At 37.4% G+C, this 18,017-nt stretch overlaps 1 protein-coding gene across 2 annotated transcripts in view; it reads left to right on the top strand.

Annotated features, from left to right (window-relative positions):
- Positions 1-18,017, top strand: part of fam13a (family with sequence similarity 13 member A) — a 65,564-nt gene that overhangs the window by 34,341 nt on the left and 13,206 nt on the right. For both annotated transcript variants that reach the window (XM_028446706.1, XM_028446793.1), the window contains exons 9-14: positions 1,158-1,199; positions 1,286-1,480; positions 3,806-3,992; positions 8,583-8,635; positions 8,918-8,960; positions 16,966-17,122. In XM_028446706.1, coding sequence (XP_028302507.1) covers positions 1,158-1,199; positions 1,286-1,480; positions 3,806-3,992; positions 8,583-8,635; positions 8,918-8,960; positions 16,966-17,122 — 677 coding nt within the window. The remainder of the gene's footprint in view (positions 1-1,157; positions 1,200-1,285; positions 1,481-3,805; positions 3,993-8,582; positions 8,636-8,917; positions 8,961-16,965; positions 17,123-18,017) is intronic.

Here is an 18,017-nt window from a genome sequence, read left to right on the forward strand (position 1 = left end):
ATAAAGTTAATCAAAAGTATAGCAATGTTCTGAGAAGTTCTTAAATCATCAAAGTAGTGATGTCCACATCTAAAGAGGGTTCTGCTGCCTTTGATGGGAAAGTCTTTAATGTCACCATTCAAGTGAACATTCATTTGTTGGGACTGTAGGAGGAAACCAGAATACTGTATGTGTTCCTTTCTCAAGGTTTGTGTGCACACAGTGGTGTTTAGCCTAGAATCACAGCCGCACTGAACAACCTTCACGGTGTGCAGTGGCATTTCTTAAGAAAGCAACAGTTTAAACATGCACCATTTATCTCAATCTAAATCATGGAGGTACCACATTTTTAAACATTTGACACTGAAACTAGACAGAATTTTGACAATGTGTAACAAATCTACAAGTTTTGTTTTTCTTACTATATAAGTATTTTTTTTCCTTTTCTTTTTTTTTTTTTTTTCATTTTTTATTTGGCACAGTTTTAAATACAACAAAACACAATAATATCAACAGTGGACAGACAGTAACAGAAATCAATACAGTGAAAACCCAAAAAACCGTCGAGGGGCTTGAAGAAGAGGGCCCCGATGTAACATTTAAATTTTAACTAAAGACAATGAAATAAATAAAGTAAATTAAATCATGAGAAAATAAAGGAACAAGGAAAAAGAAAATCAAAAGTCAAGTAAAAAACACAACAAATAACAGAACAAAAAGAAACAATTGTTTGGTTATGTATTAAGGAGTAGGTTTTTGATAGAATATTTAAAAGAGCATGGGGAATGTTTGATTATGACGAGGAAATGAATTCCATATTCTGGGACTTCTGGATCTAATGCTGAATTGAGAAGCAGTGGTACGTGATTTGGGGGACGAAGTTTAAGAGCTGTTCGGATAGCATAACTTCATAGTTGATTGTTGGCTGTAAAATCATTGCTAAAAAATGGTGGGAGTGTTTCATTTAATGAACCATGTACGAATTGTGTTGAAGCCATAGATTGATCAATGATCACATTTTCTGAGTTAAGTTTTACACACATGCATTCAAACACATGCACTTAGATGACAAGAGGTTTGAACTGAACCCTGCAGGTTTTCACCATTACTGTATGACCTGTTTTAACCACTTGTTTTCTTTTTGGGGGGATTAACCTTACTTCTTGTTCTTCTCTTAGTAATCAGCTCTATCCTGTGGATTGCAGTGCAGACGCGCTAAAGTAAGTGAGCTGTTGAGTTATAACATGAATGCTTCCAGTTGTTAAATATGAATCTATTGGCTCATTCTCTTTGCTTTTCTCCATAGTGTTCTTGACAGCACCATACGTTCGACCGTGCTGCAGCACCTCTTTGATTCGACCGCTTTGAAAGATGAACGCTTAGAAAACTGTGGGTCAACAGCACAACCTTTAAGCATTAAAGTCGCACCAACTGCAAGACAAAGACGTCGGCAGCAGAGGCAGCAGCAGGAGGAGGGCGTGAGGCAGCAGGAACGAAGCAGGTACGTTCTACCTGACATCTGCATCCAAGAACCACTGCAGATTTTTCACTCCAATTTCTACCTTTAGCTCATTGTGTTTTTTAGGGTTCACATACATCTGTGCTCAGAGAAAGTGGCCCGAACCCTGGAAATCATAGTTTTGTCTCAACAGAAAGAGAACTGTGGCCCTATTTTTATGAACTTAAAGATGCAGTGTGCTAAATCCCCATTGATTTTCCACAACTGTCCACACGCACTCACAAATGAAATGAGTGAATCTGGGTAATTGCAAGATAGTTTTAACTGTGTCACACAGTTAACTGTGGTTGTCGAGTGAATCCTATGTTTTCCATTCCTGCTACATCGTCCCAAGCGAGCGTGTCTTCTCAACTGCAGAAGACACAGTCTATAGCTGTGTTACCATTACCCTCGGAAATGCACAAAATCTAAATAGCACAATAAAAACTGGCAATGGAAACACTTGAATTTGGAAAAAACACTCAAATATTGAAATGTGTTGCAAAGGCGCCATGGAAACATTTTTTCCGAGGTACCTGATCACATGACCACTTCTCTCCTAGAAAACATGATGCGGTATGTCAAGACAGAAGAGGAGACCAGGCCATTTCTTAGCATTATCATTTCAAACTATCACTGCCACATTAGACGTGAAACAACAAAGGAATAGTGTTATAAGGAGGTTTTGAGCTTCCATTTTTCTGCAGCGAAGTATCGCGGCATGAGATTTGACGGGAGTTACGAGGCTCCTGCCCAAAACAACGCTCAATGGAAACGCGTTCAAAGCGCAATTATACTTTTTCAACATTTAGAAGTATCACTTTTATTTTGCGAAAATATGTAATGGAAACCCCGCTTATGTCCAAAGGTCTCAGTTGCTGCTAGAAATTATGAAAAAGAACATGGTCATATCTTAAATCTGGGCTGTGTAGACTGTTGTTATTCAAGGTTCAGGCACAGTTAGGAATATTTTTTTGAATAATGTCACAATGACATGATTTGGTTTAAATTTTAGACTGGCATTCAACAATTGCGTTTCGTTTTGTATCGTTATCGTGAGCCCAGTATCATATAATGTCTTATGATGTTTGTATCAGTTTATGTGATAGACCCCAAGTTAACCATTATGTGCGTACTATCTCACACATGTAGTGTTAATTACTAGCTTTTATGATGCAGGCTGAAAGCCAAACATCTGAACTCACTCAACCCAGACCAGAATCTTGCAATTATACAAACAGCAGTAGGGCTGAAAGCCGATTTTGCCTAAAGAATCAATTCGATTTTCGTTTTTTTTTTTTTTGTTTCTAATGCACTTAAAAATGACTGCATGCAGACATCAGATATAATGTCAAAAGTGCAACTTTATTGCTGTGATTGTCCTCAAGAGTTAAAATGCGTAGAACAATCCCAAAATAAAAAGTAAATGAGACTCTGTCATTCAACAATTTCAAACTTTAACCCAGATTTAAGCAAAAGTGCAACAGCAACTTCACAGTAGCTGATTAAGAAATCAGATAACTACACATTCTATAACATGTAACATAATTAAAAAAATAATAAACTCTTCCCTTATCATCTCAGCATAGTGTGAATAAAGAATTAAACATGCCTGTGGCACACATATAGCCTACTCAAAGGGTAAACACATGTAATCAAAGAGGGGGCTGGCTCACATCGCGCTACCATAACCCACATGAAAAAGTCAGAAAAAACTGTGGAAGAGGAGAGAAAAAAAACCCAAAAAACTTGAATTTGCAAATAAAAAATCGTTTTTATCTACAAATTCCATGAATCGATTTTTTTTACCCAGGCCTTAAACAGCATTTCGTTTAATATCACAGAATGTAAAAGCTAAAGAACGAGTGCAACGTATATCGTACATTGATTAGTTAGTTAATAAGTAACTTTTAAACTGTACTTAACTGTGATCATTTTAATGCCTGACAATACTGAAGTCAATAGCTTTCATAGAAGGTTCATATTGAGTTTGAAGGTTATCTATCAACACATGTTTCACTCAAAACAATTGGAATCATCTCAGTCAGAAGATAATCCTGTTTACGGACAGAACGGTGACACATGGACTCAAGTCTCAGCTCTGAGACATGAGAAAACATTAGGAGCAGATTGGACGGTAAATAGAATTAGCACCAAAGCCAAATGCTGCGTCAGCTACTGGAGGAGGAGCGCAGGAGGACAATCAGATGACAAAAGGTTTTCTGAAGCTTTTAATCCAGTATGAAGCTGATGAAGACCAACCGAACAGACCAGCGATAGTCCAATGGAAGGCAGATGTCTCACCTGTTTCCTGTTTCACCTGCACAGAGCTGCATTTGTCACCAACAAAGAGAACATCCCAACGAGCAGTGACAGCACCTCAGCCAGTGTGGGAGAGAACACAGAGACCGGCGCAGGCTCAAAGGGAGCCCACGGTGATCAGGCCCAACGAACACACAAACCCAGGAAGTCCAAACACAATTTACAGCTTACTGACATCTTGGCTGACCACACAGTGAGTCAACACGCTTCTACTTTGGAATTCAAAACATTCCTCTTTTTTTCCCCCATTGTGTTTAAACAACGTATTGCTAATGTGTGCATTTTAATGTGAAAAGTTTATTATTCAGTTATCTCTGTTATAATGAGTAAATGACAGGGGCGGACTGGTGGGGGAAGTGGCCTGGGACTCATTGACAGACCAACCCACTTTATGCGCAGTGTGGGGGGCCAGCCAGCCAGCAACACGAGTTTCATGTCCCTTGATGAAAAAAACTGCATTTGATGTTGCTTTAGACAATAATCATATATTAATCATTAACGTGAACCCTTAAGTAGCCTCCAGTAAAATAATTACAGCAGTAAATTGATTTTACAGCATGTAGTGATTTTACTGCAAACAGGTCATTGATACAATAAAATTTGGCTGACCCACCACCCCAACCAAGCTCCAGTATTTCATTTATTTGAAGACAAGTGTACAGGAAATCTAAAATAGCCACTTGTCAACCATTTACTAAATACAATTATTGATTAGAATCTGGTACGTATGGAAGCCCGTTTCTGCCACTAAAAAAAAAAAAATCACCAATGAAAGTCATAATTATGGGAAAGAAAGTCATAAATATGAGTTAGTGAAGTCATAAATATGAGATAGAAACATTTTGGGTATATCCACCCATGGCACTGACCAGAAGTCTCCATTTGTTGTTATAAATAATAAACCGTGCTACTTCAGCCATTCAGTTTTATCCTTTCGACGTCAGAGCCTCTTTTTGCTTAGTATTGTTTCGAGGGTGCGTTTACTCAGCACAATTCCATGTGAATTTGGATGCAAACAAAGTATTTCATCATTTGTAAAGCCACGTCTAACTACTTTAGACGTGGCTTTCATAGTTATATCAGCTGTCTCTAAGTGTCTACTCACCACGTGAGCTGCTGTAAATGTGTTAAAATATCTCATAATTATGACTTCACTAACTCATAATTATGACTTTATGTCTCATAAAATGCCGTGAACATTCCTACTAGGGCTGGACGATATGGACCAAAACTCATAACATATTTTCTCATAATGTTGATATACGATATAAATCTTGATAATTTTATTTCAAATAAAGTCTGACCAGAAAGACCATTATGGGTTAAATTTGCTGATGCAAAATGCACAATATGTGCCACTTTTGGCTTTTTCTCCTGTAAGGGACAGCACGTGTGAGTGAGTTCTGTAGTGTAGCTTGTTATGGGAAAGGTCTGGTTTAGGACGCACTCATTAATCATCTAACTGAGCTTTACATATTGTTCTGAGAAGTAAAAGCAGCGACTCCTAAAATAAGTATTTTTATACAAAATACAATATGCGAGTTTTCTAATATCCCCAAAATAGAAAACTGAATACATCTTGAATCTCGATATATCGCCCAGCCCTAATTCCTAAATTATAAAACAGCCTAAATTAAAACATAAATGGGTATATGACGCACGTGTTCATTTAATATACTTACAGTTTATATACAAGTCAACACGTTGCATATTTACTGTTAATTTCACATTGTTTGTCTTTAAGTTAGACATTTATATTTTATTTTCATTACATATTTTCTTTTAATTTCTCATGCTCACACATGTGGTTTTCTGGTATTCACTAATGACTTATTAGACACATTTGTTGCAGACTTTACACCCTTTAACACTTTTTGAAAGAAATATATTTGTGGTGCTTGTGATTGGCTGATTTTTCATGGTGACTTGCGTCATTTCTTCCCCCGTGGAGATGTTTCAATCTCAGTTACTAATCTAACAGAATGTGTAACTGTGTAACCATCTTCTTAAACTCATTTGGTCCAAAAAAGGGTGTCTTGCCAAAGGGCACAACAACAGTGTCCATGATGGAGTGGTATTCAAACCGCCATCCCGCCTGTTATTTGAAAACCAATTCACAATCAGCATAAACAATCAATGAGCAATTTCATACATTCTTTTAAGTTTCTAGACTAATAGAAAATCTAAACTGTCATGTTGTGTATAAATAAATATTTATTTAAACAATAAAAATACATGTTCCACTTTGAAAACATTCATTAGACAAAATGTCTGCTAAAATAATTTTAACAATAAATGTCAAAATTCACACTAAAGAGCTACAGATGTTTGACTGTATGAAGAAAAAAATGACCTCCGCCAACATTTTCACCTGTGTTTATTTATTTGTCTGTTAGCAGGTTTGCGTCAAAACTACTAAACTAAATCAACCAAAGATAGACCTTAGGCAATAGAAGATTCTGTTAAATTTTGGGGATTTATCAGTTTAAAAAACAAAATAAAAAATCCTCATCTTTCATCATTAGATCAATTTGAAAAATGAATATCTTGGTTTGTAATTAACCGATCATTCATTTAACTGAGTTATGTTGGGTTGGTTCCTTAGTAACCACACCGTGTTTCATCCAGATTGAAACCAGGTTGTGCATTTTATCACAATAAATAATCAATAAATGGGGGTACCTACTGTATTGTTATTAATGGGGATAAAAGTATGAATGGTACCATGATCAGGATCACTGATACATGTCAATGTGTTTATATGGCTAATACTATTTCTTCCTTATTGATTGATTTATTTATGAAACTAACCGGCTGCACTTTTTGTGTTTTACGAACATGATACTATTACGTTTTGCGTGGTTGAAGTTTTTCTCCATGTTTCCCACAATGCTTCTGCTCTCTCAGCATCATGGGTAATTCCATGACAGATAATAATTAACCTCCTCAGCTGTTTTTTTCAGACCAAAGCCAGCAGGGTTTTGCTGTAGAAGTGTGTGAAAATTCCGCGTCTTCATGGAGACAAGCTGTGGCTGTAACGTGAAGCTGTAATTGATAACGTGATAACTGGAAACTCTTCCGATGGCACAAAAACACACAAGTGTCAGAGTGTCATTTACAGTTGGATCATAAATGTAAAGTGTTAACTGAGCGATGGAAATAGATTTGTTGACACACATTACTGTGACACACATTTGGTCATATTTAAGATGGGTGCCACATGTGTTTTTCTGTGAGTGTTGAACCGTGTGTGTGTGTTTGTGTGTGTGTGTGTGAACAGCTGACACTGTGAATGTGAGCTGTGTAGGTCAGGAGTCACTGGAGGTAAAGGAGAGCTCTGAAAACCTCGTGTGTGGCGTTAAAGGTGCTATTCCCACTAGTTGATGGCAATTCATCCAAAAGTCTTTAAAGGGATCCTCCACTGTTTTTACAAGTTTAAATACATTTTAAAACCTTTTAAAAATGGGACTACTTTACAGTTTTAGGGCCTGTGTTCCGCCATCTTGAAATTATGACAACGACCGACTTTTTTTCTGTTGGAGTGAAGCATTCAGCTTGCTTTATTGGTTATTTTGCCAGCTTTTTGGGTCAAAATGAAAACTTGTGCTGCCTTTGGTTGCTCTAAATAATTAGGAAAAGTTAAATATGCTGATGTAAACCTCTTTTGTTTACCAAAAGAGGATGAAAACAGTTGTAACCCCCATAAATATCTGTGGTCGCAGCGGGCGACAGTTCCAACTCTACTGTTTTGTAGTAGACAATGGCCACGGTTACATTATGTTTTTTTTAATTTAGAATTAATTATTCCAAAGTGTTCTGCTTCGTGTTTACATGGAAATACTTATTCAGAATTGAAGTTTACATGGAAAACACATTTAATCACATGCGCACAATGACCGGAATTAATTTATAGCGGAATGAATATTGTATGTATACAAGATCGAAGAAATATTTTATTTCGGAATTAAAATCTGAATAAACCAGCCCCTTAATTCGTATTTAAGTTTAATTTGGAATGACCTTTTTCATTCGGAATAAGGTGTTTAAAAGGTAATTTTTAATATTTTTAAAGAGGATTTAATTCTTATTCTAAATTAAAGGGAAATATAGGCTCTCATGTAAACGTAGCAAATGAAGCAGAGAAGAAGAGCTCTCCTAAGGGGCCTTTACTCACGTCCGACGCTCTGATGGCTGAAGTAATCACGGACTGTTGAAGACACACAAACCCTGAGGATAGAAGTGTTTTTGGGTAGGAGTCCTTCAACAGTCCTTGGTTTCATCTCCACCGTAAACACTCCTTTTGTTGACATTTTCTTGTCTTGCATTGTGGGATGCGGAGTCGCGGAGACGGATGCAGAGAAGTGTTTTTACTTAATTCTGATATTACTGGGACTACGGGGAACAAACAAACAAAAACAGACAAAAAACGGTAGAGAGAGAATCACTATCCTCGTTGTCTGGCGAAAAAAAAACAAGAAATCAATGCGATTGAAAATGACATTTGTTTAAGCTACTCATTTATTTTTTATTAGCTCATCACAATGAAGGTTTTAACATTTTATTCACTCTTTTTTGTTTGTGCTCATAAAAGTCAATTTACCAAAGGCCATGGAAAAATGTTTTAGTGACTATATTGCAATAGAGAATTTGTAACTCTGAAACATTGCAAAACAACAACCAAAACACTGCTTTTGATTTGAATTTTGCCAAGTCAATAAAGCAACAGCACAGCCAGAATTGGAGGTACATTCAAAACAGTCAAGTTATTTCTCTTCTATTTCAGCAAAGTGTGGGTGAACATTGTGAGGAAATCCCCATGGAGACGTATAATAAAGGGTAAGCTGTGTGTTTCTTTCTTTTTCTCCATAAACACATAAACTATACAGCAGTGGTGACCTTAACTCTGCAGGGCTGTATATCAATAAGCTACCAGCTGTCGTTCACAGCTGTGTCTGTTATCTCCAAAGTCTGTTTGCCGTGCGGTGTGTTCATGCATGCGTGGGGTTTTCCTGAGACTCTTAATTATAAACTTCGAGATACACGGCACTGGGTTGAATTGTCACCAACTGCTGTCAAGGCTTTTTCGTGCTGAAATGATTTCTGTGTTGGATTTTTCAGGAAGGACATGTCAAGAAACGACGATCTTCCTTCTGCTCCGAGGGTGGGTTCAGTTTCCACACATTCTACTCATGATAATGCTTGGGATTTAAAGAATAAAAGTAGTGAATTTAAATCAGGAAAAAGGGAACAAGTGCTAAAGCAGATATAGTGAAGGTCTTTGAGGGTACAAAGCCAGTTGGTGATTGGTGGAGGGGTGGAGTCAAGTGATCTGTGAAGGGCAGAGAGTTTATGATGGCATGAGGTTTGATGACATAACAGTATATCAATGATAAGAAGAAGTCTCAACTTAAAAAAAAAATAAATAAATGTGTGTGCTCGTTCATATTACACATTAAATGCGTCTTCTATTAGTTTGAAATATGAACAGAATGTGACCCTGAAGTGGCCGTATGCGCAAAAAAAGCACGCAGGCACATATTGTGTTTACGGAAGTAAATATGGAGCCATCTCATCTCGGCGTGTCTATGGCACTGATAATATGTATGATATGTAGGGCTGAGCGATTTTGGCTAAGAAAAAAATCTCCGACTTTTTAAAGAAAAATTCAAGTTTCGATTATTTATTTTTTTTAATGCACTTAAAAATGACTGCAGACATCAGATATATTGTCAAAAGTTCAACTTTATTGCTGCGATTGTCCTCAAGAGTTAAAATACATAGAACAGTAAATGAGTCTCTGTCATTCAATAATTTCAAGCTTTAATCCAGGTTTAAGCAAAAGTGCAACAGCAACTTCACAGTAGCTTCAATTTTCTGATTAAGACATCAGATAACTACATATTTTATAACATATAACATTACAATTAAAAAAATAATAAACTCTTCCCTTAGCTTCTCAGCATAGTGCGAATAAAAAATGAACATGCCTGTGGCACACATATAGCCTATTCAAAGGGTAAACAAAGAGGGGGCAGGCTCTCATTGGAACGCATACAAGTCAGAAAAAACTGTGGTGTGAAATAAAAAAAAATATATATATATATATTATTTATTTTTATTTTTTTAAACTCTAATTTGCAAAATAAAAATCGTTTTTATCTACATATTCGATTACCCCCCCGCATCTCCGTCTGGGACACGTTATTGAATTTTCATTACATAAAGGTCGGATAGAATGCGACCCAGCTGTTCAGACAGCAGTCGCATTGCAAAGTATTGGATATATATCCACATATGGAAGTGGCCTGGGTCGGATTTTTAAAAAAATTGGAATTGTATTGTTCACAGAGACGTGAAAAAATCAGATACATGTCAAATGTGGGCAAAAAAATTAGAATTGACCTGTAGTGTGAACATAGCTCTCGTGATCACAACAGTGTTAATTTTGTCGACTAAAAATTTCCGTCATAGTTTCTGTCGACTACATTTTTTAGGTGACAATAACTATGACTAATATTTTTTTAAATACGTATTGACGTTTTTTTTTTTATTATTGACTAACGAGAACAAAACTATTTTTTCATCACATGACAAAACCGAACTCATGTGACCATGTGATGTTGTGTATTAATCTTATCAAATCTGTTTGTGTATTTAAATACATTAATACCATCCAATATCAGGTTGATAAATGCTAATTGGATCTTTAAAAAAAATGCATAAACTTTCATCATCTATATTTCAGTCGACAAAATATGTTATGTAGTACACTTAAACTAGACTATGACTGAAATAGTCCTGATGACTTTAGACTAAAACTAGCATCAAAATTAGCATTAGATCAGAAGTGTGGGGCTGAAAAATGAAAAAATAAATAAATAAAATAAACAGACTCAACATTAACGCCACCAATTTCTTACTATTGTCTTTACACAAAAACTCACTCTTTACTTCCTTTAAAGAAAGGGCATCTGCAAGGTTTTCCTTTTAAAGACAAAGGTTCTGATTCATTTATGTATTTATTATTTTATCTGTACAGGTAGACCAGTTTGTGTGTGAAAACGGAGAAAAGCTACAACTTATATTTCAGATTTAATTTGTAAGCATAGAGCTCATTTTAAGGGATTTTTTTCTAAATTGCGCAGATGGCTAGAGCTACAAGACGAGCTACGTTTTCTCCATCAGTCTGCGTCGCTCCGTCTCAGCTCCTCTGACTGTGTGAATGATTATCACTGTGTTGGATAATGACATCAATTGAAGTAGCACGGGGAGGGAATCTCCAGGGAATGGATGGGAGATAAACATAGGTCAAAGGTTAAATACACTGGTGAGCTGATGAGTGTGGAAAGAAACAGGTGAGAGAAAAATAGGACTCACACACACAGACAGGACTGTCCTTTACGCACATACAAGTCAGTTATGAGCTGTCGTTGGTACAACAGGGGATTACCGTACATCAGGGGTCACCAACGCCGTGCCCACGGGCACCAGGTCGCCCGTAAGGACCAGATGAGTCGCCCGCTGGCCTGTTCTAAAAATAGCTCAAATAGCAGCACTTACCAGTGAGCTTTTATATATATAGATTTATTTATTTAGCTATTCTTGTTTAAATCACACTTACATGTAACTTAGAAATGACAATACATATATATAAACACTTAAAATGTAAAGTGTTTTTTGTGTTTAATACCTACTTGCCAACCCTCCCGATTTTCTCCTGATTTCTGCCCGACATTGTCCGGGCGGACCTTCCTTCACTGAGCGTCGTTTCCAGCCGGACAATAATAACGATTACACCGCATAAGAAGAGGAAGAAGACTTTTCTTCCTCTTCTTATGCGGTGTAATTATATTATTGTAACAATAATATTGTTGTAATAATAATAACAAGAAGAGGTGTAATCGTTATTATTGTCCGGCCGGAAACGACGCTCAGTGAAGGATGGTCCGCCCGGACAATGTCGGTGAGGAAATCGGGAGAAAATCAAATCCAACCATGTGTAGGGAAGTGTTTCTGTTATGTTATAGCCGTTGTTGTATAGGCTATGTTTAATTTTCCTTTTGTTGATTATTTTTATTTCAAGCATACATTGCATAGATTGATGGATAATTTATGCAATGTATGCCTTTTTTTGTTTAATTTTATGTTATTTATTTTATTTATTCTACTACTACCACCATTTACCATTTGCACGGGTACTGTGGAATTTGTTCTTTACTTTATATGTGTTTTTCAAATAAAAGAACACTGTGAAATTGAATTATTTCATTTTCTCTTTAAAAAGCAAACTACCCCCCCCCCCCACCCCCCCCCCCCCCCCCCACCCCGCGCTCTTTTGAAAATCTCCCTAATTATTATTTAAGTGTGTATCAAACTGGTAGCCCTTCGCATTAATCAGTACCCAAGAAGTAGCTCTTGGTTTCAAAAAGGTTGGTGACCCCTGCCGTACATGGACTTAGCACTTGAAAAAGTTCAGGTGTGCATGCTTTGTGTTCACAACTCCATTTCATACACATGTTTTCCTTATTGAACCTTTAACACTGTTGGCTAGGCAACGTCGTTAGTAAAGAAAATTATTGGCCTACAAACTGTATTTATGTAATAAATATGTATTGTTAAAAAAGACACTTTGGTAAAATAAGTGATAAACATTTTAATGATTTTATTTAAATGCCTTAAATTTCAGGTATGGACAATTTTGCCGGTGTAGTTCTGTGCAATCCATTGTTTGCTTGTTTTTGCGCCGTGTACATGTGTGAATCTCTGTTACAGGCTTAATCATTGTCTAATATATCACCTTATCCACTCAATCTCTACACACACACACACACACACACACACACACACAACATAAAAGCATGCTCACGCTCTACAGGGACAGTAGCTCTCTGCTTTTCACCAGCTGGTCCTCCTATGATGATGTAATCAAGGCTCAAGTGAGTGGACATGTTGGCTGACGTTCCAGAAAATTGTGTGTGTGTGTGTGTGCGTGTGCGTGCGTGCGTGCGTAACATCTGTGCCTGCGTTAATCCTCAGCATCTTCACGTGGCTGATTACTTCAGCAGCACATTTCTTGTGTCTCTGTTGTCTGACGGTAGATGAGTCTGTCTGCTAAAAACAACAAAGCTCTACTATCAGCTTTTTGTTTTCTTTACAGAGAGACATTTGCATTTAAAGACATTTGAGTGCTGCACGTTTTGCCATCTTATCCTTTATTGTCTGTTAAACAGACGAAACAAAGTGAGTACGTGATGTGTGACACGCTTTCCTCTGACTCAGCAGATTCATCTTAATAATGACTGATTAATGTATTTTATGATGCAACTTCTTTACAGACACATGGATTGATGGTGAATCCAACAAAAGACACCAATTTAAAGATAATATACATTGATAATGAAAGGATAAGTACTGGTATATGTTTTATGTTTCAGTCAACCATTTACTAACCTTCTGTACTGGCTTATACAGTCAGTTAAAAAGTGTTTAGTGTACCTACAGACATGGTTTCTAACTGCTGGAAGCAAAAAAATAAAAGTACTGACCTTGTTTTTTCCATACTGTCACTGGGAAGTGTACATTTACTGAACCAGTGGCCAAACTAAACTAAAGAATATGTTGTTATTAAGAAAGGCCAAAAGGATTTTGACTATGAACACAACTTAATTTATGTGGTTCACACACTCATTTTCTCTGGTGTTTATCCTGGTAGTCATTCAGTTACAGCAGGTAATATTTACTTGGTAATGTTTTCAGTGGGTTTTTCCATTCCACATGGAACACCCACATGGCATACAGTACCGTATGTCGTATATGTATCTTTTGCTGGTGTATGAAACAATGTTGAGATTCCATAAGCATTCATTTAGTCAGGTGGAATTGTTTTCCAAGGAAAAGGTGACACTTCTGTGACTTTTTGTACACACATTGAACAGAAGTCAAAATACATGACGAAGTACATTAAAAAACACAATTTTATTAGATATTTGTTACCTCCGCCAAGGATTTGTCTGTCAGCAGGATTACGTCAAAAGTAATTGACAGATGATGACAAAATCTTAACCAAAGTTAGACGTTAGGCCATGGAGGATTCCATTACATTTTGGAGGGGATCCGGATCAATCTACTGGTTCTGGATCAGTTTCCAAAATATAAAAAAATGGCAAGATTTTCTTATCTGGGTTCGTAACTGACTGATCTTTGTGAAAATTGACTCAGTAATGTAAGGTTGGTTCATCAGGAGCTGGTCTGGTGTCATGTACTGAGTTTACCTCTGTACTGAGATTATAACCCTAACCCTAACACAATCCAATAAACAAATAAAACATGTGTCCGTTCACTTTGAAAACAAAAATGAAGTGGTTTTTTTTTAGCAAAAATTCATTTTTCGGTAGTGCGCATGTACTGTACATATATGCACATATACAATCTCAGTACGATGCACACTCAGTACATGACACCGGATTGCACATTTCATCAACATTTTTCAAAATAAAATGGTGGTGCCATTACATTTGGACCTACTGTATGGTTATTAATGGGGATATGCATTTCTTCCAAGCCTTTAAAGTGTAAATTATGATTGTACCATGATCAGGATCACTGATCCAGATAACTTCCAGAGAATATTTGGCGTTTAGCAGAGATTTGCATTTTCTAAGTGCTCTTCTTTCAACAGTATTTGTCATGAATCTGTTTGAAAAGTCAGTATTTTTTTCCCCTTAATGGTTTGTTAAGCAAAAAAAAAAAATAATAATAATTGGAAACTCTTAATTTGACTTTTTCTGTTAGTTTAAAGATCAGGTTTTCCTGGAGTAACAGTTTTTTTTCCTGCTCAATCATCACTGATGTTTGCACGCCGTGAAGACGTGCCAATGCCAAGTTGTATAATTGTTGCACGCTGTGTTCAGAAGCTGGTCTTGCTTTTCCTTCTGGATGTTGTTTAATAGATTAATGTTGAGTGTTTTGACTGAGTGAATGAGTGCAGCATGTACTTCACGCTGGGGGGGTTTCATAACCTGAAAACAGTGACAGTAAGTGTTATTGTGGGGACGTTTCCACTCTCTCTCCGTCACAATTGCCACATTTATTCACTGTAATCTAACATCTCTTCAGAGCTAAAGTTCTCATGTAACAAGAGACTAATTACGTAGCTCTGCCTAAAGTTCCCACCGACTGACATGTAAAAACAGTATTGTTCTAACAGAAAGGCAAAACAAAACCTTTTGATTCTGATTTCCAGTAAGCCATCTGTGGCATCTGTGAGCTCCTGAAGCTGAATGTCTTGATCTTGTTTTCCTAAAAATAGCCTGGTCCCACGCCCAGGCAGAGGAAATGGGATCCTGTGGGTTTAGCAGTGCTGAACGATCCATGAACATACCCTGAATACATGAGCAGCACCAGTGATTTCCCGCTTCACTATTTACACTCTATTACTCATATATAAACTAGTTCAAAGATGATGAACACAATGGTAAACCAATATTTACAGGTTTTTAATAATAATACTTATTTTTATTATTATTATTGTTATTACAAAGCTAAACACAAACTGGGTAAAACACACCTCTGGCCTTATTGAATTGTCCCACAAATTGCAAACAACTTAGCCAAACGAAAATAATGCTAATTGCTAAGGATCTCCTAGTTCACTTTCCGCCATGTTGCATTAAACACGTAGAAATACTATTTTAATATATGCCATCCTGTTATTTTTAGTTTTTGCATGACATAATTTTGTGCATTAAAGGATACATGAATGGCAATAAACCAGCAGATTGTGAAGGCAGTGCGTGCTAGCTAAACGTGCCTCTGTCGTGTGTGTTTGGAATAGATTATGCCATGTTGTATGATCTACTATATATTGTCTGTCTTGAACTATAAATAGATCAATATGTCAGTGCAGCAGAGGTCATGAATTTTGCTGTGTCATCAACCTACTGTGATGTTCTGTGTACATAGCAGGTAAACAGTGCAGCACTGCTGAATGTTTATGGAAGTATGTTGTTGCGTACAGAACGTAAGAGCTACGGAAGGATCCGCTGCTTTTTATGCTTTTGGTATTTTGTTAAAAATGTGTTTCTTTTATATTTACTGAACATGGTTAAGAGAAGAATGCAAGCATTGCAAGATAAAAATTAAATTAAATTTAAAAAAAAAAGGCTAAAACTAAGCCACAGGAGGACCCCAACTTGTTAGTGGTAAAGTAGCCCACCTGGACCATGTGAGGTGGCCTCAGACCTGTTCTAATAGGGACACTAGTCACCAATGAGCTTGATCTACTTAAATCTGATTTACTTCCCAGGATTCAAAGTGACAAACATAAATCCAGATGTAGTCACTGCCTTAGTAGAGTTCCATACTGCTGCATTTGTCTTTAAATGTTTATTATTTTCACTGAAACATTGGGACAAATGTGATCAAGTGTCACAGGTAGAATGTTGTTAAAGATGCTGCAGATTTAATGTTTAGATTGTAATAAGATGTGCAAAAAAAAATTAAATTAAAATAAATAAATCCTACAGTTAAATTGAACAAACATGTTACATGTTTTATGCTCAGTTAGAAGAAGTGGTCAGTTAGTGGCTAGTAAATAGGAACATGTGGATTTCCTATTAAATGTATAATAATGAAACACTTGCAAATTAAGAAACATAGTGTAAAGTGTTGCTGGTTAAACCTTAAACAAGCCACTGCTAGTCTTACTTCATTATCTCACTCTCTAACTAAAGCAAAGCATATATTAAACTAGTAGACATAAGGTTTATTAATCATAATGACATCAGTGGGTGTAGTCTAAACAGTAAGGGCGCTCAGACGTGCGCATGCGCAGAGTCAGACTCGTTCCTCCTCCTCCTGCTGCTGCTGCTACTGTGAAACAAACAAGTTCAGGGTGGGCTGCACACGCGCATCAGGCGTGAGAGAGATGGAGAGTCACGGTCACATCCACGGAGAATAAAACAGGGGGGCGTGGCCTCTGCACATAGCATATGGGCGGAGGTCCTCGGCGCGGCCGAGGCGGCCAATCACAGGCCTGGCCCCGCCCCCTCGCCCTCCAGCGGAGGGAGTGAGCGGATGAACTTAATAAGAGTGCGCGCTGCGCTGCGGCTGCTATTGTTGATAGCGTCTCTTTTTTAGCCTTATGTTCTTCTCTCATGGTGGTGCAGACGCTCAGCATGAAGATCCAGGAGTCACCTGTCACCTGTGACACGGGCCGGAGCGGAGAGGTCCGAGGGTCGGACTCGGACTGTGAGAAGACGAGCTGCCAGGACGTGCCGCGGCTGGACCTGACGTCCCTGACCGAGGAAAACAACAACTGGGGAGGTGAGTCAGTGTCAGGGAGTCCTCAGACCTGCTGCTGCTGCTAACACCAGATCCTCTTAAGAGCTCTGAGCACCGTCGCTTTAAATCAGCACTAAGGATCGAGTTCATTTTAAACCAATAGTTTCTCTACAGTGGTTCTCAAACTGGGGTACAGGAGCACATTGCAGGGGACACTAACAACTAATTTGAAAAATATTCTTTCAATGTTCCTACTTTACAAATTCACCACAAACTAAAAGTACTATATTTTCTTGTAATCGTTTATTAAAACAGGATTATTTTATGGTGTAGAGGCACTTTTTTTTTTTTTTTTTAATTATCACACTTCTGACAATAGGAGACAATAATTAGTCTTTTACTTACAATTGACGTAATCACATAAAAGTTGTAGTTTAACTAAATTCCACTTTAAATTTCACTGTTATTTTGAATTTGTATTATGGATTACGCCTTAGGGAACCAATGTTTGAGACTCATTTAAGGGTTTGGGAGAGACCACTGTTCCACAGATGAGGAAGCATATGAAAATATGGATATGATATGAAGAGGGGGTGCACTGTGCACATGGTTTGACAAAAATGCAAAGGGGTGCACGGGACAAAAAAAAGATATGGAACCACTGATCTAGGATCAACTCCCAGATAGCGTGTGTGTTTGTTTACACGTCTCTCTCGTGATTAGATCTGTTTATTCATTTCAAGGAATACTTCCGTGCAGGCTGTGCATTAGATCCAACATGGTTGACTGTGTCGAAGCACGTCTTCCTCCTCCTCCTCCTCCTCCTCACAAACTCCTGCTAGATCATCATGTGGCTGCAGAAAAAAAAAGAAAGAAAGAAAGCAGCTTAGCATTATTCAGCAGAGACTCCTTTTCCTGTTCTACTCTGTTGTTGTGC

Source organism: Gouania willdenowi, chromosome 1 (assembly GCF_900634775.1).
Source record: "Gouania willdenowi chromosome 1, fGouWil2.1, whole genome shotgun sequence".
Taxonomy (NCBI): Eukaryota; Metazoa; Chordata; class Actinopteri; order Blenniiformes; family Gobiesocidae; genus Gouania; species Gouania willdenowi.